The sequence below is a fragment of the Drosophila ananassae genome, chromosome 3R, assembly GCF_017639315.1.
Source record: "Drosophila ananassae strain 14024-0371.13 chromosome 3R, ASM1763931v2, whole genome shotgun sequence".
Classification (NCBI taxonomy): Eukaryota; Metazoa; Arthropoda; class Insecta; order Diptera; family Drosophilidae; genus Drosophila; species Drosophila ananassae.
The window spans coordinates 19,720,679-19,746,843 of NC_057930.1; the positions used below are offsets into that span (position 1 = coordinate 19,720,679).

General features: G+C 45.6%; 7 protein-coding genes across 9 annotated transcripts in view; 5 read left to right on the plus strand and 2 right to left on the minus strand.

The window, feature by feature from the left end:
* Positions 1 to 686: 686 nt before the first annotated feature.
* On the minus strand, positions 687 to 14,582 carry LOC6498282 (GTPase-activating protein CdGAPr). Its single transcript, XM_001962421.4, has 7 exons — positions 14,427 to 14,582; positions 6,860 to 7,239; positions 5,517 to 6,790; positions 3,825 to 5,447; positions 3,454 to 3,769; positions 1,569 to 3,388; positions 687 to 1,509 (listed from the first exon to the last, which is right to left on the minus strand). The coding sequence occupies exons 2-7, from the start codon at positions 7,199 to 7,201 to the stop codon at positions 1,431 to 1,433; spliced, it is 5,454 nt and encodes a 1,817-aa protein (XP_001962457.1). The 5' UTR covers positions 7,202 to 7,239; positions 14,427 to 14,582; the 3' UTR covers positions 687 to 1,430.
* An 88-nt stretch (positions 14,583 to 14,670) lies between these two features.
* On the plus strand, positions 14,671 to 15,499 carry LOC6497257 (RNA-binding motif protein, X-linked 2). The gene is made up of 2 exons (XM_001962420.4): positions 14,671 to 15,104; positions 15,156 to 15,499. The coding sequence occupies exons 1-2, from the start codon at positions 14,880 to 14,882 to the stop codon at positions 15,396 to 15,398; spliced, it is 468 nt and encodes a 155-aa protein (XP_001962456.1). The 5' UTR covers positions 14,671 to 14,879; the 3' UTR covers positions 15,399 to 15,499.
* LOC6498281 (probable RNA polymerase II nuclear localization protein SLC7A6OS) lies at positions 15,456 to 18,198 on the minus strand. 2 transcript variants are annotated; one of them, XM_014906558.3, is made up of 4 exons: positions 17,878 to 18,198; positions 17,238 to 17,713; positions 15,921 to 16,099; positions 15,456 to 15,866 (listed from the first exon to the last, which is right to left on the minus strand). In XM_014906558.3, exons 1-4 carry the CDS (start codon positions 18,076 to 18,078, stop codon positions 15,607 to 15,609), a joined length of 1,116 nt encoding a protein of 371 aa, XP_014762044.1. In that variant the 5' UTR covers positions 18,079 to 18,198; the 3' UTR covers positions 15,456 to 15,606. The 2 variants fall into 2 exon arrangements, with proteins under 2 accessions (XP_014762044.1, XP_014762045.1); XM_014906559.3 differs by lacking the exons at positions 15,456 to 15,866; positions 15,921 to 16,099 and adding an exon at positions 16,176 to 17,007 and having other exon boundaries at positions 17,878 to 18,197.
* A 392-nt stretch (positions 18,199 to 18,590) lies between these two features.
* LOC6497258 (accessory gland protein Acp29AB) lies at positions 18,591 to 19,491 on the plus strand. Its single transcript, XM_001962417.4, has 2 exons — positions 18,591 to 18,727; positions 18,791 to 19,491. The coding sequence occupies exons 1-2, from the start codon at positions 18,665 to 18,667 to the stop codon at positions 19,448 to 19,450; spliced, it is 723 nt and encodes a 240-aa protein (XP_001962453.2). The 5' UTR covers positions 18,591 to 18,664; the 3' UTR covers positions 19,451 to 19,491.
* A 99-nt stretch (positions 19,492 to 19,590) lies between these two features.
* Positions 19,591 to 20,606, plus strand: LOC6497259 (C-type lectin 37Db). The gene is made up of 2 exons (XM_014906108.3): positions 19,591 to 19,813; positions 19,874 to 20,606. The coding sequence occupies exons 1-2, from the start codon at positions 19,745 to 19,747 to the stop codon at positions 20,528 to 20,530; spliced, it is 726 nt and encodes a 241-aa protein (XP_014761594.1). The 5' UTR covers positions 19,591 to 19,744; the 3' UTR covers positions 20,531 to 20,606.
* A 167-nt stretch (positions 20,607 to 20,773) lies between these two features.
* Positions 20,774 to 21,702, plus strand: LOC26515435 (accessory gland protein Acp29AB). The gene is made up of 2 exons (XM_014906947.3): positions 20,774 to 20,929; positions 20,985 to 21,702. The coding sequence occupies exons 1-2, from the start codon at positions 20,861 to 20,863 to the stop codon at positions 21,651 to 21,653; spliced, it is 738 nt and encodes a 245-aa protein (XP_014762433.2). The 5' UTR covers positions 20,774 to 20,860; the 3' UTR covers positions 21,654 to 21,702.
* A 137-nt stretch (positions 21,703 to 21,839) lies between these two features.
* The window catches only part of LOC6497261 (protein sickie), a 155,476-nt gene continuing 151,150 nt past the window's right edge, over positions 21,840 to 26,165 (plus strand). For both annotated transcript variants that reach the window (XM_044716266.1, XM_044716268.1), the window contains exon 1: positions 21,840 to 22,407. The gene's annotated coding sequence lies outside the window, so the exon portion shown is untranslated. The remainder of the gene's footprint in view (positions 22,408 to 26,165) is intronic.

Genomic DNA, 26,165 nt, shown 5'->3' on the forward strand with positions numbered 1-26,165 from the left:
AATTGGTTTTTGATTAATTTGAAATTTATCTATTAGTCAGATCTAAGCACTAGCCACAATTAAAATTCCTTTAGTTAGCTCTTTTAGTATTTTTGGTCAGAATACATGCATAAGTGAATAAATTGTTTATATTCGGAGTCTGTGTACGCGCTTAGTCAAATAAATAGGTAGTTTCCAAGATTTAAGCTTCTTAAACGTAAAAACGATAGAGTAAAATAAAAAGAGATGGTTATTAAATTTACAACCATTGACTAATTCATTCAGCAGATTTCCAGCACTGTTAGCATATACCATTTATATTTTAAAGGTAAAAACGCAAACAAGACTCGTAAGCCTAAGCTTTTATTCAAAACCTTCCTAGCGAACTGATACCAGTTTATAAATTATTCTTTGGGACAACCATTAAGTTTAGTTAGTTGTACTACGTTTTAGATCAAAATATATTTTATCTAGAATAGTTAGTTTTCCAGCTAATAGTTTGCTTACTTTCTAGCTCATTTTTTAAAGCAGTTAATCGAAATAAGGTAAGATTTAATAAAAGATTCACGTACAAGCCGCGTACACAGACTTTTCGATTGTACTGTAGATAAATCCCTAGTTTTCTTTTAAGTTTCCATAAACATGGTTTTTCAAGCAAAGCCAAATACAAATATGTACAAGATCTTGTGGAAGAAAGAGATATTAAATGACAATGCAATCGAGTTTTATTAAGTGTAAAAATAAGTATAAATTAATCGTATAATAATTAACTTAGCCCAACTTGCTCAGAGTTGATGCAAATGCTTTAATTTGTATTTGAATAAAAAAATAAACATCCGTCCGGTACACTCGCGTCACAATTTAGTCGATATAAACAAGTAGATAAAAACATTCGAGAAACAAATCACGCGTCAAACAAACCAAATGAATTTATCGATCTTCATTTCCATTATGAATAAACGAATGAAACTTAACAACTACGTAAGAAACGCCTACAATGCAATAACAATTTGCATGGCTTCGGGTATAGGGGTCTGATTGGGATGGTCTTTTTTTTTTTTTTTTAATTTAAACTCTCTTCATGCTCTTCAAAACAAAATTGAATTTTGCATAGATGATTCAGGGCGCAAAGCGTCGTCATTATGATTATCATGATCAGTATTCAGTATTCAATGTAAAATGAGTTGCTATGGGCACGGCATTAATCGTATAAATCTGAATGTCTTTGGAGCCGCTTCTGCCAAGTTCAGCAAACAGTTTCGAAAATTTCAATGCGCTTAAAAGAATGTTTAAAAACTAAATAAAATATATATATACGCCGATATATCCAAACATGCATGCTTGCGATATCGCGCCAAAAATATATATAGCGCTGATTCTCCAGTACTGTGATTATATGTAGGTAGCTGTCTCAATATTTCGATGTAGTTAGTTGCTAAAGTTGGCCTAGCCTATTGGTTTTGTGAACGAGATTCGAACATCGCTGTCACGTCGCGTATTGAGAATTGTGGTGAGATCTTTTCTCTGTTGCTGAAAAATAAGAGTCAGTTAGTGGCTGAGATTTCAAAAGGAATAAAGCCAGTTCTTACTTGGAGCCCGCACTGCTCTCGGCCAAAGAATTCCGCTGTAATCGCTCCCGGGGCATTGGCTGGCCGCGCTCGAATTTGTTCGTCGGCACCTTGGCAGTGGTGCTTCCGTACTTCTGGGCAGCCGTCCTCACGCTGAGCAGCGATGTGGCCGATACCCCGCTGCTGGTATCACAATTTTGATTCTTCTCGTCCGAAATCCGTCGCACGCGCTGCAGACCCAGCTCTTGGGCCATGTGCAAGGTGCTCTCCGAGCCGCCGCCAGCCACTCGAGACATCTGCTTCAGATTCATGTCCATATCCTTTTGGAGAGCGTGCATGTCGCCTCGGGACTTGGACTTGATGCGCAGAGACTCCGCGGCCTGGAAGTTGTTGTCCTCGGCGTTGAGTTCGGTTCGGGAGCGTGACTTCAGGGTGTCGCCGTGATACTTCTGCGTCAGCTGCTGGCGCCGCTCCTCCTTGATCTTGTCGATCCTTTCGCGGTCGAGCACCACGCCGGTGAGCACGCTCTTGCGGCCAGCTGGCGGCAGGAACGGTTGCTCCTTGGGCACGTTGTTCTGCTGGATAAGCGAAATGCGATTCTCGGTGGTGGGTGTAATGGGCTCCTTGTGACAGATCTCCTCGGTGATGCTCATACCGGGCAAGCGCTTGGGGGGATTTAAGGTCTTCGGCCGGGTGAAGTCGAAGCTCTTGCGGCGACTGTTCACCTCCGACAAGACCTCCGGTAACTTGGTCGAGGAGGAAAGGTCCTGCAGCTGCTTGCCACCAAACTCTCGCACGAAAGCGTTCTCGTCCAGCGATCGCGTTATTTTCTGGCCAACACTGTTAAGTTTCTTGAGCGGCACGGGCGCCGGCATGGCCTTGGGCACGCTCAGCTCGTTGGGTTTCTTCATCGAACCGCCTCGCACCGCGAAATCGAAGCTGGGCAACTGTTCCACCGGCGAGCTCTCGAACTTGTTTGCCAGCTCCTTGACGCTGAAGGAGGGCGACTTGCTGGGCGAATGCTGGTGATCCCGTTCCTGCTCCATATTGTCCGGCAAACTGTCTAGGCTGTCGAGTTCGATTCTGTCACTGCTCGGCTTTTCTTCCGTGTTGAGTTTCATCTCCTCGCCACGTAGATTTTCGTAAACAGTTTTCGGCTTTCGCAGCTCGATATTCTCGTAGAGAAGTTGCGACTGCTCGTCCTCCTCCGCATCATCCTCCTCCACCTGCTGCTCCTCCAGGTGCTGGTCCTGCTCCAGTTGCAGAAGTTGCTGTGTCATCTCCGCCGCCTTGTAGGCTTCTCCGTCCTGCTGATGCTCCTCCTCGTCGATCTGCTTCAGACTGGACCTCTCGTGAAGCATCTGGTTGACCTCCGTGACCGAATTTCGAAACAGCTTAACCTGCTCGTAAACGATATTCTCGTCGAAGTTGGTCTCCAGCAGCGCAGGGGCCTTCTTCTCCTTCTCCGGCGACTTGTATGTGATGCTGATGGTGGACCTGATGGGGCTGGTCGGCACCATTTTGACGGGCGTCTGCTCGAAGTCCTCGTACACCGGGGAGCTGTCTTCGGTAGCCAGCAGCGAGTGCATGCTCAGCTGGCGCTGTAAATGCTGATACCCGAACTCACTGGGCGTCACCGACTGGCTGGTGTTGTCCGTGAAGTTCGAGTTGTTCGGGGAGGAGCACATGGCCGCCGCTGCCGCCGCCTGCAGTTGCTCCTTCACCGGCAGCGTGGCTGCCCTGTTCGCCGGCTGTGGCAGTCGCTGTTGCACTGGCTGCAGGTCCAAAGATAGTTCCCGCTTCAAAGCATTCATATCCCGATGCTCCTGGACATTATTGAACTGAAGGAATTAAAAAAAGAGACTTTTAATATCATTTATCTCACTAATATTTTCGAACTGCTTACGTTTTGTCCGAGGCTCTCGTGGGAGCTGCCCAGATAACTGCTGGCCGCATCCAGGCCGAGGAGCAGCTGCTGCTGCATGTTGGAGGAGACCCCGGACACTCCAGACATGGCGGAGGCCAGCATTAGTGGCTCCATGTCGTACTGGGGAGTGTTGACAGCAGAGCTGTTCTCGGAGCTCTCGGTGTCGCACAGGAGCAGAGAGTAGCGTGGACTGCGAGAGGGAGTCGTGGGCGTTCCCACGGTCAGCTTGACATGGCCGTCTTCGCTTGGATCCACTCTGGGCTTCCTCAAGGGAACAGTGTTGGTGTTGTTGGCACTGGAAGAAGGGGATTAGTTATTAAAGGGACTCGGTTTCAGGTATGTCCACTTACTGCACAGACCGGAGACCGGGGGCCTCCTGCTTCGGAACTGAATGCGTGAATGTTCCCTGGTAGCTGAACCGCTCCTTGGCGGCTTGCTGATCCTTGCGCTTGGCGCCCAGCTGCACCGACGGATAGCTGTAGCGGGTAGACGAGGAGGAACCTGAACCCGAGCCCGAACCAGATCCCGAGGCGGCTGTCGAAGGCGAGGCCAGCGGGGAGTGTCCACCCCGAACCGGTTTGGGCGGCGGATGAACCTCGACGCTGGCGAACTGTTGTTGCGTGCTGGGCACCGTCTCGGGTGTTCCACAGTCAATGAACTGGATGTCGCACAACTGGTCCTCCAGCTTATAGCGCTTGCAGCAGTTTTCCGCGCCGGCGGGCTCGTGGCCGCAGGATGACTGCGGGGCAGTGGCCGGCGGAGGTGGAGGCGGCATCGTTCGGGCCGAGCTTGGAGACAGAAGATTGAGGCGCGGCTGCTTCTTGGGACTGGGATTCACGCTGTTCGTCTGGCTGGAGAAATCCTCCGGCCGGGCGCGCATGATGCGGCGAGTGGCGCAGCCAGACGAGGGCGGAACATTCTCCTTGCCAACGCGCGGCGAGCTCACCAACGACTCGCTCTCTGAGAAGATGCGCATTTCCGGCTCCTCGCGGTCAAAGTTGAGACCCAGCTCGGAGAGCTCGCGCGAGGGGCAGGTGGTCATGTGGCCACGTTGTGGCGATTGCAACAGGTCGAAGTACGAGTCGTGCGAGACGCTGCGCGAATGGCCGACGGTCCGCAGGCTGTCGATCGAGTTGGACCGGATGCACAGGTCCATGGGCTTCGGTTCCCGCTCGTGGCTTGTGGTCTCCAGCAACTCGATGGACTTCGGTTTGTCGTGCTTGGTCAGCTCCTTGCTGGCGTGGGCATGTGCCGCCTGGACGAAGCTCACCCGCGACGCAACCGAATCCTTGGCGTCTGTGCTGACCTTCGGCCCGGCCTCGGGGTTGCCCTGGCGTTGGCTCCGCGTGAATATGGACTTCCAGGAGGGCGTCTTGTCGGGCTTGTGCTTCTGCCGACTCCGCGGCGCTGACAGCACCGTGTGGTACTTGTCCGGCAGGCTAGACGGCCCCCCGCCCACCTCTATGTAGGAGCCAATGTTGGAGGCGGCGTTGCTGCTCGCGCTGGTCAGCATGCTGATGGGCAAGGACTGCTTCAGGTCGCCACCCTCGATGCGCGAGTGCCGCTCCTGGGCCTCCTCCAGGCTGATCAGCTTGGCCCCGCCCGTGCTCAGGCTCTTCGGGCGCTCCACTAGCCCCAGGGACTGATCCTGCTCCCGCTGCTCCACCAGCAGGCTCTCGCAGTCGGTCAGCGACTCCAGCCGCAGCTCTCCACCCTGCGCACTGGCCACCATGTTCTGGCGCGCCGTCTGATCCTCCAGGGCGTCGAAGATGTTGTGGCAGTTGCGTATCAGGTACTCAGTGACCACTGCCTGCACGCCCACGCCACGCAGCGCCGCCACGCCCCCGGACTCGAGGGCGGGCGATCGCAGTAGGTTGGGAGCCCACACAATGGCCAGGTTCTTGTCCGTCATGCCGGTGCGTTCGTGGTGCTGCGACACCTTGTAAAGGTGCTCCGCCAGATATTTAAGAGTTCTGCGAACGGAAAGGTGTTGGTTACTTCTCTGGAATGGGTCTAACTCGGAGTCAAGTTCGAAAGATTACCTGTAGTGGGGCGGCGGCAGCTTCAGCACCGTCTCCTTCATGAGCCGCAGACGCTCGTCCACCTCGTCGGCCTTCACCTGGATGGCCTCCACGAAGTTGTCGTACAGCTGGTACGTGCACAGCGGGTTGGGGAGCTCCCGGAAGTACATCTTCAGCAGCGAGCTCACCGCATGAATGTCCTTTTTCATTTCCGGATTGCCCAGATCCGGCACACGCTCCTCGTCGAAGGAGCGCCTCAGCCGCTGGATGTTCGAGGTGATGCCGGAGAGCCGGTAGATTCCGTCAATGACCCCGTAGTTCTCGATGAACTCCGCGCAGGAGCGCAGCACCATGGGGATGTCCTGGCCGCTGTTCAGCAGGTGCTCGGACAAGTCGCAGTTGAAGACGCGTTCCCGATAGATGCCGCTCTGCTTGAGCCGTCGGCGGGATGGCCGCGAAAGGATGAACGACCGGAAGAAGGCGATCAGCTTGCCGTGCTTGCGGAGCACCGGCTTCGTGGGCGAGGCGTCTAGGTGGCCCACGAGGGGAGCCGGCATGGGAAAGTTCCGGGGAACCTTGTCGCCGATGGTGGCCACACAGGATTGCGGGAAGAAGCCCACCTCGTAGAGGGACTTCTGGAGGTGCGATTTCTTGCCGCGCCACCAAATCGACTCCGCCGGACTGGGCATATCGATCACGGATATCATGTCGCCTACTTCGATGTTGATCTCATCGGGGGCCTGGGCCTGATACCGTCTCACGCCGTAGGCGGCGCCCACCGCCGGTGTGTTGATCGTCCTCTGGGTCTCCCCGTCCGCGAGGGGCAGTCGCCGGCCCTTGTTGTCCAGCTGGAGCCAGGTGAGGATGGTGCCGCAGGTCAGCGAGTCGGAGGCGATCATCGAGAAGCGCTCCAGGTACTTGGCCACTGCGTACTCCACGTCCGGCTCGCTGGGCAGCTCCGCCGCCAGCTCGGCCATGTTGCGCAGGCCGCTGATCTTGCGGTCGTAGACGCAGCGGTGCAGCATCTCGTCCAGCAGCTGCATGTTCTCGAAGCTGCGCTTGATTAGGAACGGCTCGCAGCGCTGCGGGCACACCCGGATGATGAACCAGCAGCTCTCCGGCGAGAAGCTCCGCAGCGAGCTGTGCGGCAGGTCGCCGCCGATCGACTGCGAGGCGATGCTGCTGCCCAGGTGCTCCGACTTGTCGTCCAACAGCTGCACCGACAGCGGTCCCAGCTGGACGCGTTCGTAGTGGAAGTGGGCGCACTCCTCCAGCTTGGGGAAGCGGCACGATTTCTACGGATGGGGAATGGCAAGCTGCGATTAGAGGCGATTGCACGGAAATGGGATTCATGGAACACTTACGCTGTTCAGCGGCTGTACGGCCATGTGGCGGCTTGGCTTCGGGGGCGGTACACCGCCCTGCGTGGGCGGACTGCAGCTGGACTCCGTGGAGGCATTCGATATTTGAGAGGAGTTCATCGAGGAGAACATGTCCTGGTGGCTCAGCCCGGGCAGGCTGTCGGCCGGCACGATCTTGAAGTTCAACTGGGCGCTGATCGCCGCCGCCGGCGCGTCCATCTCGAACTGAAGCGGCGGCTGGGCCGAGCCGACATGGCAGGCACTGGCAGAGCCGCCAGCTTCAGCGGTGGCCAGGGCATGGGAGTGCAACTGGGCCGCCAGGGAGGTGCTCACCTTTTCCGACATGATGGACGCACGAACACTCTCTACGCCTGTTGCAACATCTGCGGAAGAGAAGAAGGGAGTGCTGCTCATTATAATGGCTGGCTTGGCTGGAACTCGAGGTCATTAGGCGGCGAAGAACCCCTCGAACAATGGACGGGTGAGTTTCCCACCAACTCCACTCCACTCCACTACACAACAATGGCTATTTTTTATTATTCTGTTCTCATGCCTTTCGATTTCTTTATTCTAAACAATGGGTGGGTTGGTGGTTGCAATTCCAAGTCAAGGATTTGTGATTAAAAGTTAAGGAACATGGAGATCCAGTTGGTTATGGAGGAGCGATAGAGTCTTAATGGAAATTCCAAGCCATGGAATGCGGATTCAAGACACAGTCTAGTCCATGGGATGACAGCCACTCCGCCAGTTTAAGAATTCAGAGCTCGTTCGCGTTTACTTTCTAATGGCACGCACGACTCTTCCTCCGACCCGGGGTCTCCAGGTCCAGGCCATACCGTTCTACTTTCGGCACTCTCTCTGTCGCGGATCTTGGAGCGGCAATAAATATGGCACAGCGGAGTCAGCTAGTGGCAGGATGTGGCACATGGACGGGAATACGGTCACAAGTAGATACAATAAATATTTATAACTAGTTGGAATTGGAAATGGGATTCGGATTTGGAGCTGCTGGAGTGGCGGAGATGTTACCTGAAGGATGACGATGGCTAGCGGTAGTTCTGATTTACAGCGACACGAACTGCCATCGCCGGCAGGCTGGCTAGCTGCCTAGCTGGCTAGCTGGGAAGAGGCATTTAAACTTTCATAAATTAAAGAGACTGCCGGGAGTCGGGAGTCCGAAGAGAGACAACTCCAACCGATGGCCGATGGCCGCAGCGAAATCATAGAGCTGGGAAAACTGGTTTTTCCACTTGCCCAGCAGAAGAGCCTGGCGATCGGGGAAGTGCTCTGGGGCCGTTCGTCAACTCGGGTCGGAGCCAAGCGCTAACGGTTCCAAAATGCATCCAAATGATCCGAAGCGCCAAGTGTGCCCATAAAGTCGGGTAACGACCTGGGAAAGCCACAATGGTAACAATGGATGGGAGATGCCATCAATGCCACTTAATAGATCTTGTAATCGCCGACTGCCCAACAATGGACGAATAAATGGGTCCATGATCTATAGTGGATCTATTTCAGAGTTCTAATGGGTTTACGATCATATTCCTATTGTTGAGTCTGTTCTGTTTTGTTTTTCAAAGATTTGTTAAGAGATTCTAACTGCAGTTATGGGGGTTTATTGTTTAGTTTTTGGATAGAATACTAAAGGAGATGTCTTACATCTCAGATAACTATAATAATTCTAAGCTTTTTCTTATTACTTTTATGAGCTATTATATAAAGATGACTTCTCTATTAGTTTTTTAACAATTTTTTCCGAAAATCAGAGGCCTCTGTAGACAATTTTCCCATCGATTCGACCAGCTCACTTTCTCCAATCAATTAAACACCACATTGTCCGACCACGTCCGGAGCAGTTGGAGGGGCAAACCGACAGACATTTCAATCGGCCTGGCTCGGCTAATTCGGAGCTATGAAATAACTTAATATTGGACAATAGTTAATGGCTTTTTAATGCCCAGTTTCAAGCTCTGTTTTCCCAACTTCCCAGCTGACCCAATTGCCTCTGACGGCGAGAAACTGAAAGCTAAACACGACAATGATCCATAAACGACTGGAGGAGCAAGTGCGTGCGGCCGAGTCTAACTAGACGGCTCTCTGACACTCGTCTCTAGCAAGTGGAGTGAGAACTGTCTGGGCTAGGCCGCTCTTGTTTGTGCCAATTTATGGCCCGAAGTGGGTCACTCGCTCGCTCGCTTGCCCGCCAGTTTCTAGAGCGGACAATTGCAGTTGTCGGCCATAAAAGACTTACGAGGCTGCAAATGCATGCATAATGTGCCTAAGCCCGCTTGCCGGAGGCACTCACTCGCCATTCATTCATTCATCCATGTAGTCAGTCAGTCAGCCAGTCTGACAGTCCAGCAAGTGCTAAGCGATGCTGGTGTGCATCTAAATGAGACGGATACGCCGAGGGGCAATTAAATAGATCTTGGGGGGAGTGACAGCTCTTGGGAGAGCATTGCTAGTCACAGAAATGATTCACTTAACCCTTTTAGAATGGACCTGCCACCAGTGACTCAGTTGGAACTGTCACTAGCTAGCTTCTAGGTGGCCTTGGCGGAAATCCGTGATATAATCTAATGCCAGTGGGCTCTCCGCCGGAGTGACTAATGAGCCGCCATGAAGTCATTAAACTGGCCAATTGATGCCATCCAGCCATCCCCCAACCAATTGCCGCCCAAGGCCAATCCGGTTGCTATAGTTTTTTATTAATTTTTTAACTGGTAGCTGCCTGGTAGCTCCCTAGCACCTCCCTGGCACCTAAACTCTTGAACAGCAGCGTATCAGTCTCCGCCCCAGTTGACAGCCCGCCGTGGCACTTGTGTTTTTGGCTGCCGTTTGGAAATCTGATCAGCTCCGACTCCGCCTCTGACTCTGACTCATGTGGCAGATTTTTTTACAAGCCAGGCATCTCTATAGACGCCGCCTGGCTGCCCTTTATAAGGGGGGAGGTGCTCCCCAATCGATATCCAACTCCAACTCTGACTCATAATGAAAATTGTTTCCCCAGCAAGTGAGCCAGCGGGGAAGAGCAATTAGTCTAACCGGCATATTAGTCAACTTTTTGTAATCCGGACTGGCCAAGTCCGTTTTATTGTTTTTTTTTTTTAGGTGGGTCCCGAGCAGTAGGTACTGGTCACTGGTCGGTGGTTAGTGGGCAACCACTTTACACTCCCATGGCCGGCTTAATTGTTGAGCTTTCAACTTCCGTTCACACAATTATGCACACACGGAGAGGCACAGAGTTCCAAAGACCTTATGCCTCACACCTCATACCTCATACCAGGTGCCATAGAAAAGAGAAAACTAGCAGAGGTTTAGATTTAACTAATTAGATTTTTATGGGTTAAATAGGTTTCACGTTTTTTTAAATACTATATAATTTTTTGTATTTAATGCTAAAAAAATCTTTAGAATGTTGTCCTCAAATACTTAGCAATAATTTCGGAGATAAATTCAAAAAGAAACCCCTTGGCACTCAAAACATGTTTTTTAAACCGATTTTTGAAGCGATTTCTCGAAAACTACTCAACCAATATTGATTAAATTTTAAAAAGAACTTCGAAATACATATGTACATCAAACTAGCAAATAAACTAGTGACTATAACTAACTTTTTAATGAAATTTATTTAAAAAACAATAAATAGCTCAACATTTTTGTTATTTTTTATACTTTTCTCTTAAAACTCGGCCAAAATTACACTTTTTTGAGAAGAATCTAAAAAAAATATTGCCTCCGGAATAGAGAAAATATTCCTATTTTTGTGCCATGAAACTCAAGTAACCCCTTAAAAAAAACTAATAGAAACTAAAAAATATTTTTTGTTTAGACAAAAAATGTATATATTTTTTAAGGCCTAATCTAAACTACAAAACAAATCTGATTATATTTTAAGATTATAATGATTTCCCCCATAATCTGTTTACAATTTTATTGCATAATTTAAAAAAGAAAAAAAGCAACTGCTCTTCCATTTGTAAATTTCTAAAAAAAAATACTAAAAAAAACAAGCCATTAAAAAGCTATTGTTGGGGCGTTAGTTCATCAGATTAAAAAATAAAAAATCCAGAGAAATAAGCATATAAAAAAGCCTCTAAAAAAAGGCAAGAAAAGAAAAGCGAAATCGTTCAATTCCGATGGTCATGTAGATTTTCTAAAAAACGACTGAATGTCGACTGACATTTGTGCAGAATTTCGCCTCCACTCCAGCAGACCCCTATAGCCTCCTAGCCCCAGCCCCAGCGAGCCATAAAACCTAGCCTAATGTCATCTAACGTTGTCGGCAAAACAGGTACAAATAAAAAATAACAAAATACAAACACACACACTCAGACACTCACTCTTTATATTTTTAATGGAAGTGAAAGTTTAAAAAAAAAAAAAAACTAAAACCAAACACATGCGGCTGAATCCAAATATTATTTCTGCAGGTTGGTGTTTTGTGTTGTTGGATTGGGATTGTGGCGCCGGCATGCCAAATTTTTCTTCAAAAAAACAAAAATAATAATAAGAAATAGATTTTTGAAATAAAAAAATCACATTAAGAAATATGCGAGGCAGCTGCCGGTTGGGGAAAGAAAGCAATATCATTTAATTATTATTCATTTCTGGCCAAGACTGGCAGACTAGACTGGCATACGAATTGCCGAACAAAGTGTTGAATTTCAATCAGAAGACAGACCGACAGACAGGCCACAAATGGGGGCAATTGGCACAAGCGTTGAAATCCATAAACAAATACTACTCTTCCATCGGAGACTTGTTTCTGTTCTCATGGCACTTCTCTAGCCAGTGGTCCGGGTCTGGGGAGATCTATTTTGCACTTTTTTTGTTTTTGATCCGCGCCGGCTGCTGAATCCTTTAGAGGAATGTGGTCTTTCGAGAGGCTATCTTTAGATGCATATTTTTGGCTCTAAAGATTTAAAGTTTATACTTGGGAGTTGCTAAAAAGAGAAGTACCAGAGGGTCTAATAGCAGGGCTATTTTTAAGATGGCATTTCATTGAAGGGAGATGCCAAGTATAGACTTCTAGAATAGATTATCGGGCATATTATATTATATTATTATAACAATGGAACCTGCCTTATAGAGTTGTGTGTGGGAGGAAATGCCATACAAGCCTGGCTCTTAGGAGAGTCTACATTCCAAAGGCTTGTCATTCCAAAGTGTTTATGGCAGACACCCACCTTGTAAGAATTCCTAGGAGAGGTCTCTAGATCTCTAGACCTTCTTTCCTGCCCACCCTTTGACCTGAAACCCTCGCACTCTCCACATTTCGCTCAAAAAAAAGAGAACTCTCTAACATCCAGAAGCCCTGATGAAACTTTTTGATGGTTTTTATGGCTTTTGTTTCATTCGACTTGGCAGAGCAGCGGCAGTTGTCGGCCTGTCAGTTCTAATTGAAGGCAATTGAGCTCAATTATGTGAGATACGGCTGTGTGGGCTTGGGGGCTGGCCCCAGCTGAGCTGAGCGGCCCAATATGGAGCGTTTTGAAGAATTCTTTTGCTTTACATTTTGCTTTTTTGAATGTAAACAGAAAATAAATGATAAAAACAAAGCTATGCGGCGTCATGAACAGGTGTAAACAGCAATAAGAGCCAAGGCGAGGCATGAGACACCGCGAATGGCAGTTTCTTTGTGCCATTTGAGACGGAGGCACTGGCCAGCAAAGTTGGGGAGCCACAGAGAGTCAATATTATTAGTTAGTGGCTTAGTTGGTGTCTCTCCTTGTAGGGTAGTGCCTCTCCTCCTTTCCAAACAGATGTTTCTAGCCGAGTAACCTTAACTCAAGAGCCTCTGCGAGGAAAGGGCTGTCACTCGATGCCCCAGCCAGGGCCCGCGGCAGGGCAGATGTGGCGGCAACGTGTAATGGCCAGAAAGGTAAACGCTCGCTGGTCTCTAGGCTCTAGTCTCTGGTCTGTGGAGTGTGCGAGAGCGGATGTCTGAGTTGAGTGAGCAGCTACCGAGGCGCAACGAAATTAATCGAACTGGAGACCAGGTTGTGCTCATGGCGGGCATGGAAGGGCGGCCTCTGCCCCTGGTATCTGGCCAACTTGACACGTTTTCTGCAACAAGCCGCATCGGAGGAGGCAGCGCAGCCAACTCTGCTCTCGTCACTCTCCAAAAGTGCCATAATCGTGCGCAGTCGCGGCGCGAATCTTTTCCCAAAGACGTGAGCCACATAATAACAAAAGACAGCAGCAGCAGCAGTAGGGTATGTGCACTGTACCGCCACATAAGCCCGCTATATAGTCATGTATAGCTCTGAGAACTTGAGATCTCTTGTGGATAGAATCGGACCAAGCCATGATGGATGATATAACACTGATGGATCCCTGGTGCCATTTTTCGAAAGGGTCTCGAAAGAAAAAGTAAAGGCGGTCGCCGAATGGCGAGAAAAATGAAAGGCCTGGCGGCAGTTGGCGCTTTTTTTGGAAAGTAACAGAGCAGCTCCTGGCTCCGCCAGCTAGGAGAGAGCGAGAGTTCAATGTCAACTGTGTGGGCACAGGCACGAAGCGGCTTGGCTGCTTCCGCTTCGGAAAGCACACACTGGACGACCACACCTAGACATTAAAAACAAGCCAAAGCGGCGGAAAATGTTTCCTTTTTTTTTGTTTTTTGCGCGCGCGGACAGTGGGGAACAGCGGTGGCCAAGACAATAGAAGACAAGGGGTTGACACGGTTCCAGAGACCGGTTGCTTGGACTTATGATACCTCGGCTCCGTCCAAGATTGTGGAATGAGAAGCACACCCCTATCATCCCCTGGCTTCGAAGGAATGTTTTCCGAGGGCTTGCTACCATTTTGGCCACAGCTGTACGCCGAGCGCAGAGATACCCAGTGCCAATGGGGTGGAATGTGTTGAAGAAAAACAGACAGGCAGTCGGACTGGCAGGCTGGCAGGCAGGCATATGGTGGAGTGTCTTCTCAGGTGAGTGTGTGTGTGTCGGTGTGTGTGCTGGGTGACAAAATGTTGTGTGAAACACAGCACATATTCTTGGCGCTTCTACATACCAACTATTCCAATAGCCAGGCATGGTGCGTGGGCCGGAGAGAGACTGCCACGAGAGAGAGAGAGAGATGCCCAGCCAGCCTCCTACTAGAGTCGCCAAAAACCAAGACAGAATGGGGAAAAAATAGGCGATAGAAAAATGGGGCGTTGTTGTTGGATGACAGACTGACTGGCAGACTGGGAGACTTGGTGACTGGCGGGGACTGGAAGACTCCCAGACTGTTATTCGGCACCGAACGCCTCTTTTAACGTCTTCTGCGATGATGGGAAAATTGGTAGAAACAATGGCATAATTAAGAGGCCAGCGACGACGAGCGCCAAACGGTTATTCAGACACCACAGCAGCGGTGCTATTATTTATTATTTTTGCTTCAGCTTCTGTTCCGAGCGCACAATACACTGACACACATTCTTAAATAGAGAAGAGATACTTTTCCTCATCCGCTGTGCTGCTTCTTCAGCTTTTCACGCACACGCACACACACCCGCACACTCCCAGACACAGCGCTGGGTTATCCTCCGCTGCTAGCGACACATACGAAACTCTGTACACACCTTATGGAGGATCTGATCACCTGGCCGAGCAGTTGCAGCAGTTTACAAGTTACAACATTTTTCCCAACTTTCGACGGTACAAATAAACGGGGTGCGCGTCGCTTAGAGGTGGAGATACATCGATGGAATAAGCGATGTCAGAGGTGGTCAGCCATCGATGACTGCGTCGATTTCAAAACATCGATTTTTTACAGGGCAACATCGATATATAGTAATCCCATAACTAGCTTAAAGATATTTAAAATAAAAGAATAAAATAAATAAGGGGAGCATTTTTAGAAGGATTGAAACTTTATATTTTCTTATTACACTTCCACTCGATAGTAATCGGGCTATCTGCACGGGCATACTTCAGGGCTGCAAAGCTAAAAAAAACAGTGTTGATAAAGTTCAGTTAACAGTGCTCAAAAAAGTTGACCCTCAAGTAAATAAGCAGAAAACATAAACAAAACCATGAATCCCTTGACAAACATGAAAAATGTGCTCAAACTGAGCGAACACGAACTTCAGCATGGAGGCAAGAAAAGCTGGCATGATATGTACCGGGACTCGGCCTGGATCTTCGTTGCAGGATTCCCATACACGCTCACAGAGGGCGATTTGATCTGCGTCTTCTCCCAGTACGGCGAGGTGGTAAACATCAATCTGGTGCGAGACTCCAAGACAGGAAAGTCCAAGGTGGGCATTATATTATACAAGGAAATACATTTACTAATCTATTTTTCAAAGGGTTTCTGCTTCCTGTGTTACGAGGACCAGCGCTCCACGGTCCTGGCGGTTGACAACCTGAACGGCATTAAGATCATAGACAGGACTCTGCGAGTTGACCATGTGGCGGACTACAAACCGCCAAAGGAGAACGAAAAGATGGACGAGGAGACACTCCGCCTCTACATGGAAGGATGCGCGCCAAAGCCACAGCTTCAACACATCAAGTCTGAGAAAACGGAATCCAAAAAGAAGCACAGATAATCATAGTTTTATGTAGTTTATCCCCTTTTTAAAGTAAGAAATTTAAAGAATAAGCTGTCCAAATCAAGAACACATGTTTAATAAACTGATAATGTTTGAAATTCGTGCGTAAAGTTTTCCTGAACTACTTTCTTTTCTTGATAAATACTAACATATTTTAATTCACAGTTTTCTGCATTATTTGTAAGGAAAGTACGTTTTTAAAAACTTATTCTCCATTGACCGAGACATCTTCGGCACTCCCAAAGGAATCATCATCATCGTCCTCGTCTTCTTGATCCTCCAGTTCCTTTAGGATGCGGCGCTTGTACCGCTCGTAGGCACTGCCACGCTCACGGTCGACATTGTAGAAATCCACATCGTCCACAAAACCACTGGCTTCGGTGTCGATGCTGTGGACATAGGGATCGTGGTAGGTGACATGGTCTTCGTCATCACTGGAGCTGCCATACTCATCCTCGTCATCATCTTTAAGAAGGATACCATGAAACATATAAATTTATAAACTTTAAGCACTCATACCAATCATAAACTTGTTGATCCGCTGACATAACTCATCGTCGGAGCCCATGGCGCCCACATCATCATCATCTGGATAATCGTTTGTGTAGTAGTTCTCCTGGTTCGAGTCCTCCGAATCGTACTCCTCGTCCTGGTCGTTGTAGCAGTCCTCCAGCACGATCTCACCCACAGGAATCACCCTGCGGAATATTCGAAATGTCTTGCATTAGTTTTTTGGGGGCTCGAGCGTTTATTTAAAATTGAAACACAGCAGACTTCTCAATATATTTGAATCGGTTTCTTTATTTATTCATATACGATTTCGGGCAACGCTAGACCCCAACAAAATGGAAAACTATTCTAGAACTATGCGTGTATATCGACCTTAGAGCACTATCCGTTTGTGTTTTTTGGAATGAAGACAATTCAAGACAAGTGGCAACCGAATTGCAAACAACACAAAGGAACAGTTTCGTGAAATATTGGGCGTTGAGTGTGCGTGTGAGTCTAAAACATACAATTCTAATGGCTAATTAATCTAGGCTTATGGTAATTTGACATTTGCATGAAATTCTGTCGAAAGAACGGAATAATTATGCCAGGCAATAGTCTGGTCTACAATAAATTGTAAAATTTTACACAAAACTTTTATTTCAAAAGGCTTACACTTAGAAGGGGTTATTTTTGTTCATATTTGGCACATTAAAACGTAAGACCTAAATGTTAAATTTTTCTATACGTAAACATATTAAAAATATTCATTTACACTTTTGGGAATTTACCAAGAATTCTCTTCTATTTTAAACTCTTTACATACTAATAGGAAAGTGGTTCGGCACCGTTTCTCTGACATTTAATTATTAACAAAGCGTACATATTTAAACGAATCGATTCGCAGAATTTGAAGCATTTGTCAGATGCGAATATTAGTTAAATAAGTTTAATGTGAGTTGCTGGTTGCAGTCCATTTATTATTGTCGGGTTGAGGTGCTGGTGGGCAGCGTCACACATAATTTTTTTCACCGGGCTCTGCGCCTCTGTCGCCCCTATTGTCGCTGTCATTGTTTACCAGTAGCAGGTGTTGTAGTAATTAAACGGATAATACAACCTTATGGAGAACGAATCGAATTATTGAGCTATACGTTGTTAAAATTAGGTCTATATGTGGATTAAAAATGAAAGAAATGAAACTTGGCCCGCGGAGTGAAACACAAGCACACGCACTCCCAAAACTACAAAAACAAATACCAATGCATACCGCAAAAACACAGATACTCTTACATATAGAACATATTGGTAAAACTAAACGTTTGCTGTGGCTCAATGTGTATGACGAACCTTAGATAGTTGTCGTCCATCATGTCCACATAGGCGGCCTGCATCTCGTTCTCTGGCACATACAGATCGTAAACATAGCCCACATCGGAGTCAGCCGGCTGCTGCTGATCTACGTTAGACTCTGTATCCCGCTGCACATCCGCAGTGCCATGATCTCCACTACCAGTGGACTGCTGTGGTTGTTGCTGTTGGGATTCAATGTCCACAATGGTAATGTGACCTTTGCCGGCCTGTGATTCTTGATTCTGGTTTAGGGCAGCCCCCTCTTCCGTGGGCTGGTCCTCGAGTGTGGTGCGGAGGCAGTTTACCACCCGAAAGCGCTGTTCGCGCGCATTTTGCTGCGCCTCCTGGCGTTGGCGATCTCGTCGAAGGGCACTGGCAATGGCAGCGTCATTGGAGCGTTGCTGTTGGACCAACTCTTTGGCGGTGGCTTTGTTCAGTCTGGCCGCTGCAAATTGCCGGGTAGCACAATCGTCCTAGAAGAAAGAAGAATGTCTGACATAAAAATCTGCAAACTTGAAACTAATCAATAAATTGTACTTCTTTGGCCAAAAATATAGCCAAGTGCAAGAAGGGGAAGCCCAAGTACCCCTCCCCCATTAATTTAAGTCGATTTAAAGCCCTTTGTATCTCTTCTCACCTGTTTTTCGAGCGTGCCGGCAAACTTGAGGACTGTGGTCAGCTCGTCTTTGTCTGAAACCGATGCTGACGCCCCTGTCGCCTCTCCCAAGTCGTCCGGGGCATTTTCGTCGTTTTGAAGACGTCGCCGCTTTCCATTCAGCACAAAGGCCGTGTGCGGTTCCTCGTCGATGCGCCGCTTAATTCGCACCACCGCTGGCATATTTAATTTCCTCGATAAACCCTAAAAACAACTTTAAAACAAATTTGCTCCAAATAAGCGTGCTACTGCCGTTTTAATTTCTGTTCCAGTGCGACCACTTCTAAAATGCCTCTAAATACCCTCTATAGTTTCGCTCCTAGGCAAAAACGGTCACACTAAACTAGTTTTACAATACTTAACCGTTTCGCGAAACCGTTAATTTAAAAATTAAATAGAAATAGTTTTCAATTCAAATACTCGTATTTGTAGCTTAATTAAGTTAAATTTTATGTGAGGCTTATATACATTTTTTTGTTATGTAAATAAAATGTGAGTAGGTTGTTATCTTAACAGAATATATATCCAACATAACAATTGTTTGAATCAAAACTATATGTTACTTTAAGAAGTCAAAACACGGATTTTCCCAATCTGAATAAAATTTCCAAGAATAGTATGCATTATCACTAAATTCAAGATTGTCTTATCAATGATTGGGTTTTTTGCATCTGCCTCAATAAACAGTTTGCTGATCTTTATAAATATTTCTTAAATCAGTCTTATTGCAAAAATTGAAAAGTGAAGATCGCTTTCATTAAGTTTAACAATGCGCTTGTTACTAATATTTTTTATTTTCCTATTCGTCAAAAGTTGTTTCTCTTCGTGTGACGTAAGTTTTATACAACTGAGTTTTCAAAAACTTTCCTTAAATAATGATTTAATGTTTACGTAGGTGGGTGAATCCCCTCCCGAGTGTGCAGCATATTGCTTTCGAGTTGTGAAACCATGTTTATCATACCTGGATGTTCTCCAAAACCGGGTCAACGCCTATGAGTCGGTTGTACCAAGTGATATTCTGGCCAGGGTGTCCCTCACTGACACAAAAATGGACATCCTGGGAAGGCAAATGGCGGTCCTACAGGAAAAGGAGGAGGACTATCAAAAAAAGATTATTAAGTTGAAAGACAGGCTGGCAAAGGGTGTGCCCAGTCACTTTGGCAACTTTCAAAAACTCGGTCAAAAATATTACTATGTGGAGAAGGAACTAAGAGAAACCTGGCATGGAGCTGTAAAAAAATGCCATGAGATGGGTGGATTCCTGGTGAGCCTTCAAAGCCAGCAAGAGATCGACGCTATTAGCGGAAAGCTGAAGGAGTACTCAGGATACTGGATAGATGTCACTGACCAGTTCAAGGAGGGGGTGTATGTGTCCATTAGTACTGGATTAGGAACCACTTTTCTAAAGTGGGATCAGAACGAGCCATCGCAAAACGGAGAACAGTGCGTCGAGATCCATACCTATAAGGAACCCCCCGTCATGAATGATAATGTCTGCTCCAATAAGAAGTATTTCATATGCGAATCGTCTGCCAAAGTCGACGATACTAAATAATTTGTTGCTTATTAATTATAATAAAGTGCTTTAACGAAAAATTGGCTCGTTCTTTTAATTGTTCAGAGAGAAGTCCGTCAGGAAAATAGATCAAGAATATATATACTCTTAGGGTTCAGAGACTGCACCCTGGGTTTTTTTTAAAAACATAATAAATATTATATATTCTTATCAGCAAATTAAAGATTGCCTGATCAGCGACAGCATTATCATCAATAACCTGTAAGCCTCATCTTTCTCAAACAGTTTCAGTCCTATTTTGAGAATCGGATTATAAAGATCACTATTTTAAAAATGCGCTTTGAAGGAGTGTTTATATGTGTGATATTGGTGTACATCAAGAGCTGTCTCTCTGTTTGTGACGTAAGTTTTAATAAGTTTATTTAAAATCAATTGTGATTAATGGGCTTCTAATTCTTCCAGGAAGATGACACCCCACCGGGTTGCTCAGGATTTTGTTTCCGAGCTGTGAAGCCATGTTTGTCATATCTGGACGCTCTTCAGAATCGGGCAAATGCCTATGAGGCATCTATTCCAAGTGATATTCTGGCCAGGGAGTCCCTCATTGACTCCAGACTGGAGGTTCTGGGAAGGCAGGTGGCGATTCTACAGGAAAAGGAGGAGGACTCCCAAAAAATGATAGCCCAACTGGAGAATAAGTTGTCGAAGAGCGGGTCCAGTAGCGCAGGCGACATTGGCAATTTCGTAAAACTCGGCCAAAAGTATTATTACATCGAGAAGGAGTCAAGGGAAAACTGGCATGGAGCTGTCAAAAAGTGCCATCAGATGGGTGGTTACTTGTCCAGTCCCCAAGGTCCGCACGAGCTTGATGCTATTAGTGAAAAACTGGCAAAATGGACGGGATATTGGATAGATATCACGGATCAATTTAGTGAGGGGGTCTACTGGTCCTTGAGTACTGGAATGAGGGCCTACTTTCTGAAGTGGGAGGAGAATGAGCCAAACCATAACGGAGAGCAATGTGTCGAGCTGCACACCTTTAAAGACACTCCTTCCATGAATGATAACTTGTGCTCGAGGAAAAAGTTATTCATTTGTGAATCATCCGGAAGAAATTAATTACATATAATATATAACATTCATTCATAAAGAAATAAATGTGCATCCTCTCTGGGAACAAACACTTTCTATTATACAACAAGTCTAAAATATTATTTAAATATTTTTACAACTGTGTGGGCATAGTTTATTATTTAATAAATTATTCTGATACTTAATATGCTAACTTGATAAGAAGTTGCATACAGTCATCTGATAATCTTGGATTCTGAGAAAAAGCATTTAGATATATCTTCAGTGTTATCAGTAAAGAGTCAAAAACTTTGCGAAAGTTGGAGTTGATTCAGACATTGTTCGCTTGGATGGCCGACAAGTTCATTTAATGGAAAAATGAATACTTATATTATATTTTCCATATTAATTTTGTTTCTTCAAACCTCACTCTCTGCACCACCGAAGGTAAGTAGAATGTAACGAATAAAATAATGTTATATAAACTTCCAATATTATTTAGGAAGATGAATTTCCCACTGAGTGCAAAGCTGTTTGCTTCAATGCCGTAAAGCCCTTCCTGACCTACCTGGACATCCTGCAAAAGAGGGTCGAGGTCTGTGAGGTGACAGTCGCTGGCGATACACTGTCACAAATAGCGGTGTTAAATGGAACCTTGGAAATCCTTGGCAAAAAACTGGCTATCCAGGAGGAAAAAGAGAAGGATTCTGAGACTAAAATAATGAAATTGGAACAACTTTTGGCTTCGGGTGCAAAAAATATACCCAATCTTAAGAGTGAACCATTCCAAAAAGTTGGTTCCAAGTATTATTATATTGAAGAGAAGCTAAGACAAACCTGGCATGGCTCCTTACAAGTTTGCCACAAGCTGGGAGCCCACTTGGTTAGTCTACAAAGTCAGGAGGAGATCGAAGCTATTAGCGGACTGTTGAGGGAATACGCGGGATACTGGATCGACGTGACCGATCAGTTCAAGGATGGAGAGTATATTTCCATATCGACTGGATGGAATGCCAGTTTTCTCAACTGGGCTAAGAATGAACCCTCTCATGGCCAAGAACACTGCGTCGAACTGCATACTTATGAAGGACCTGCTGTGATGAATGATAATCTTTGTTCCGCCAAAAAGTTTTTCATTTGTGAATCAAATGCTTTAGAGGAGGAAAAATAAAACGTATATATTTTCTTCCTAAAAACAACAATAAAAATTGTTAAATATATTCTTCTAATGATATGAAAATTGAAACTTCAACCTTCTCTTGTAGATAACAGCGCGCCAAATTCAAAAACTTTCCACCCTCAAGTCCGATAGATGTCAGCTCTCCCCCAAAAAACAGCTGAGCGGAGCTCACAACCCCCAGCTGCAGAGCAACTCCCCAAACAGGACATCAGTATTTGCTCTTAGCCGGCGGTGTGCGGTCGTCCAAGCGGGTGGTTTCTGTGCCCGAGCTCCTGATACAAAGTTACCGCTAGCTCCGGTCGGAATTACGTACTCGGATACACGGCTGTGTGCCTGTGTGGGTGTCGGAGTTTTGTGTTTTTAATCAACGCACAAGTGCAATAATATTAAAGTGCGCCTCAGATTGAATTGAAGCCATTAAACAACGGTAAATGTCGCCGCAGCATCACTTTGCTCATATATGTGTGTGTGTTTTGGATGTGTGCGTATAAGTGCTGATAAGTCCTTTCGTCCTGTATTTGCCCGCGCTTTTTGCAATTTGCTTTCGCTATTTGTCAGCATTTATGTGCCGCAATTTTTGTCCCGCCACCGGAAACAGAAGAGGCTCGAGAATGATTTAATGCCCGATTGCTATCAGCGAATGCCGCAATTATGTTTTAATTGGCGCTAAATGGTTTATTCACACACACACACGCACGCACGGCATCGAAAGGATTAGCAGCAGGATTCGAAAATTGGGCAAAAGGTTGGTGCTTCCCTGTTCCTGTTGGCCGTAATCCTTGTGTCGAAATATCCAACGTTGTTGATGTCGGTTAATTGGAATTTTATTGCAAAGGCCCGCAAAGAGAATACGAAATTTTTAATTTTATTTTATTGGGTGTATCATTAATAAAATAGCATATATTAAAGTCCTTTTTCATCCTTTTTTCCCTAATTTTTACGTATTTAGAATTGGCTTTTTTAGATAAAAATAGAGTTAGTAGCTAAAGCTTTTTTAATATGAAAAACTGAAATTTAATAAGAGAAACCCTTTTGAAAAATTCTAAAATTCTTAATGATGCAAAAAAGTAATCTTAACAGTATTTTGGAAGTTAAAATCTTAACTTTTCTGGCAACTATTTCATGAAATTTAATTTCCCCAATCTTTGTCACTGAAATTTAAACAAAAATAAGTGAAAAATATTTGATTTAACAGAGCACCTGTCTCTATGAACTCTTGGCACTTTGTTCGTTCGCAGCGGAAACCGTAGTGCCTATAAAAATATTTACGAGTAAATATTACAGCCTCTGACCCGGGCCCTTTGACCCGGGGACTATCCAAACATATGTCTGAGCTCCCCGGGCCGCCTGTTTTATTTATGTGGCGGGCGTCAAAAAATTTGCCAGCGCATGAATCATCCTCCAACCTGCCACCTCGGCAGGCAGCCCCGCAGAAAAGCCTCCACGCCGCACAGCGCATGTAATATGAGCCAGCCCACGTGCATTGGGGCGGCAGAAGGGAGAGATCCTGATGCGATTGGCATAATAATGAAATAATAATGTCGCCTTTTGTTCGGCTAGAGGTGTCTCAATGTCTCTGGCAATAAATTAATGGGATCCGCACATAAAAACATAAAAAGCACCCTGCAGGTTGTGTTTTCCTCAATTTTTTGATTATGTGACACGCAGCTTCCTCATGTGGCAGTACTTGCCACACCAGTCACCTTAAAGGGAGTGAGCTGGCTTATGGGCTAGGGGATGGGCAGGTCCTTGGCTCCGGGGGAGGAATTCCTGCAACATTGTCAGCTGTTGCCGCATCTTGGCAAAAACTAAATTACCATAAAGATGCTCAAATGCTTGTCCTAAGACACGGCATGATGAGGCAAAGGAGCCTCTGATAAAATGCTAATCATGGCAACAATGTTGGATTCCACTTGCCACTTACAACCAAAAAAAAAATGTAACCATCCAAGTTTGTTACTTTTTTGTTGCTGATTTTCGGTGGTTGTTGGTGGTCCTGAAAAAAAAAACTTTCAAAGAACTTTTGCACTTTCGCTTTAGTTCTCTATTTTTTTGCCTTGATCGGGTAAAATAACTTTATTGGCAGTTTGAAAAGAATCTGCCCTTCGAAAACTAACTTTTCTCTGACTCGATAGCCATAACAAACATTCAACAACTTTTCGTCATTTCTGAATGTAAATAAATAAATATACAATACAAATAATGTCATGTTTACAAACCATTTTATTTCAATATATATTTTACACCCTTTCAAAGGATATTTTAAATGGTTCTTAAATTTGAAAATTAAATTAGTTTATGAATCGGTATCAATGGGGATTTGTGTAATAAATCTCTAATTATTAGATAGTTTTTATATTATATCTTAAAGTACATGAATAATAAATAATATCATATTCCTTCTAACTAGAGCGACATCTATAGAACTATATTAGATTCGAACTAGACTAGAACCATCTGATAGTAAAGATTACTTTAAAAATTGCTTACTTATCTCACTATTAAGTATTATAATTAATCTAATATTCTCAATATATTTTTAAGAAAGTGTAGCATCAGTTCGTGGTAGACCCACATCCCAACTCCCCTGATTTTCCTTCCTTCCGCTCTTTTGTAAAACATTTTTGATTAGCTTCAAGTTCAGACAAGGCCGGGTCTGGGGATGGAGGGTCTCGGACACTGAGTGGGGGATGGTAGGTGTTTTAATTTTTGTTTAAACTTGGGGAAAAACACCTTCGGGCAGATGCTCGGGTCGAGTGTCTCTTTGTGGCTTTGACAGCCTTTGTTTCTGGGTGGGTTTGTCTGTTCGAAGCAACAGCATCATCATCATCATCATATATCCTTGTTAATTTGACTAGGGGGTTGATTTTTTGGCCAGGGCTTCTGGCCCATAAATCATTATAATGCATTTTGTTTGGGACAAGTTGTAACGGTCAAGTGCTGTGGTCATTTCAATAACATATTCATCATCTTCATTATGGGAATTAAATGGGAAATGACTAATGAAGGAGTGATAGCTGAAAGGTCCTTCCACTTCAAGGAAAGTGCAATGGATTATTTAAAATTAAACATAGTATTCCCAAAAATCAATAAAAACACCTCTTTTTATATAAACGATGTTGTTAAATATTTATTCAATTGGGAATTGGATTAAATTGATAAAATGTTGCCTGCAGCCAAAAATAGAAAGAGAATGGTAAAAATTTCACGTATGAAGCATTTTTCATTTTTATTTGTTGGGAGTTGTGTGCTCAATTATTCATTAAAGTCGATGACTGTGCGCCGCCCTCGAAGGGGAGTGCTACATGGGATGCTACAGATTGGGATCGCTCCCTGGCCCAGCGCGCCAATTACAAGAGTAAATAGAAATCTGCTCCCACCCAAACAAAAACCCACCGAAAACCAGTCGATGGCTATAGCTTTATGCCTTTGGTCCTGCTCGATAATACAGCCGTTGCACCCTTCGACACAAATCACATTAAATTTGCTCGTGCTCATTACGGACGAGCAGCTCGGCTTGACTGGTGCCGGACGCACTTTCTACTTGCCACATGCCACACACCACTTGCTACTTGCCACTTTCACTCTGCCGCCCAGCCGGGGGCCAACCCCCCTGGTGCAGCGGCAAATCCACCCCCGTCAATGCCGCCGCTCTAATATCATTTTGCAATTTGCACTTGGCAAATAAAGGAGTGAATGCTGTGGCAGATAAAAACGATTCTCTCCTTTGTTCTAGCTTCGGGCCGCAAATGTTTCCCAGCCATTGGAAAAGTTCGCAAAACCCAAACGCAGTTTGTAGCCGTTTACATTTCAATGGACAAAAGATCCTGCTCCTGCCAGGACTTCGACTAGGGCTGCCTTTCCCCATTCCCCCACAACACGCATGCCACACATTGTTAAATAAATTATCGCCTACGTTATGGAAAGCCATTGATGAAATCGCAACCATTGAGACATATTCTTTGGATACCTCTTAAGAAATTGGTTACAGAATGCTGACAGGACCACTTCCTAGGATGCTTTTTAAAAAAGTATAACTTATTTCCTGTTCTTGACTATGACTTATGATTTAAAGCTATAAAGTTTAATGCATATTTTTTTAAACAATTTATCCTTTATCATAAAAAATTATTATATCCAATGGGTACTCCTGTAGTCGCTATAACATCATCAGAATATGATATCCACAACATGATTTTGAAGCTGGTCTTGGGGTCTTTTTCATTTTGTCGATAGAATCCCCCTTTTAGCTGGACGAGTGGCACAAGAAGGGTGGTGCAACCGAACCTGTGGGTGCCCGTGGTTGCTTGTGGCCTGATTGACATGCCCCTCACACACAAGTGGATCCCAGGACCAGCCACACACCCCTGGACACATCGCCAGTCACCCGATCCGCTTTGTGACAAACAGCTGATTGCGTGCTCATCCTGTCTGATGTCCTGCATGTTCGTCCCGGGCATGATTTATGTTTGCAATTGAATTTCTTGACTTTTTCTTTGGAGA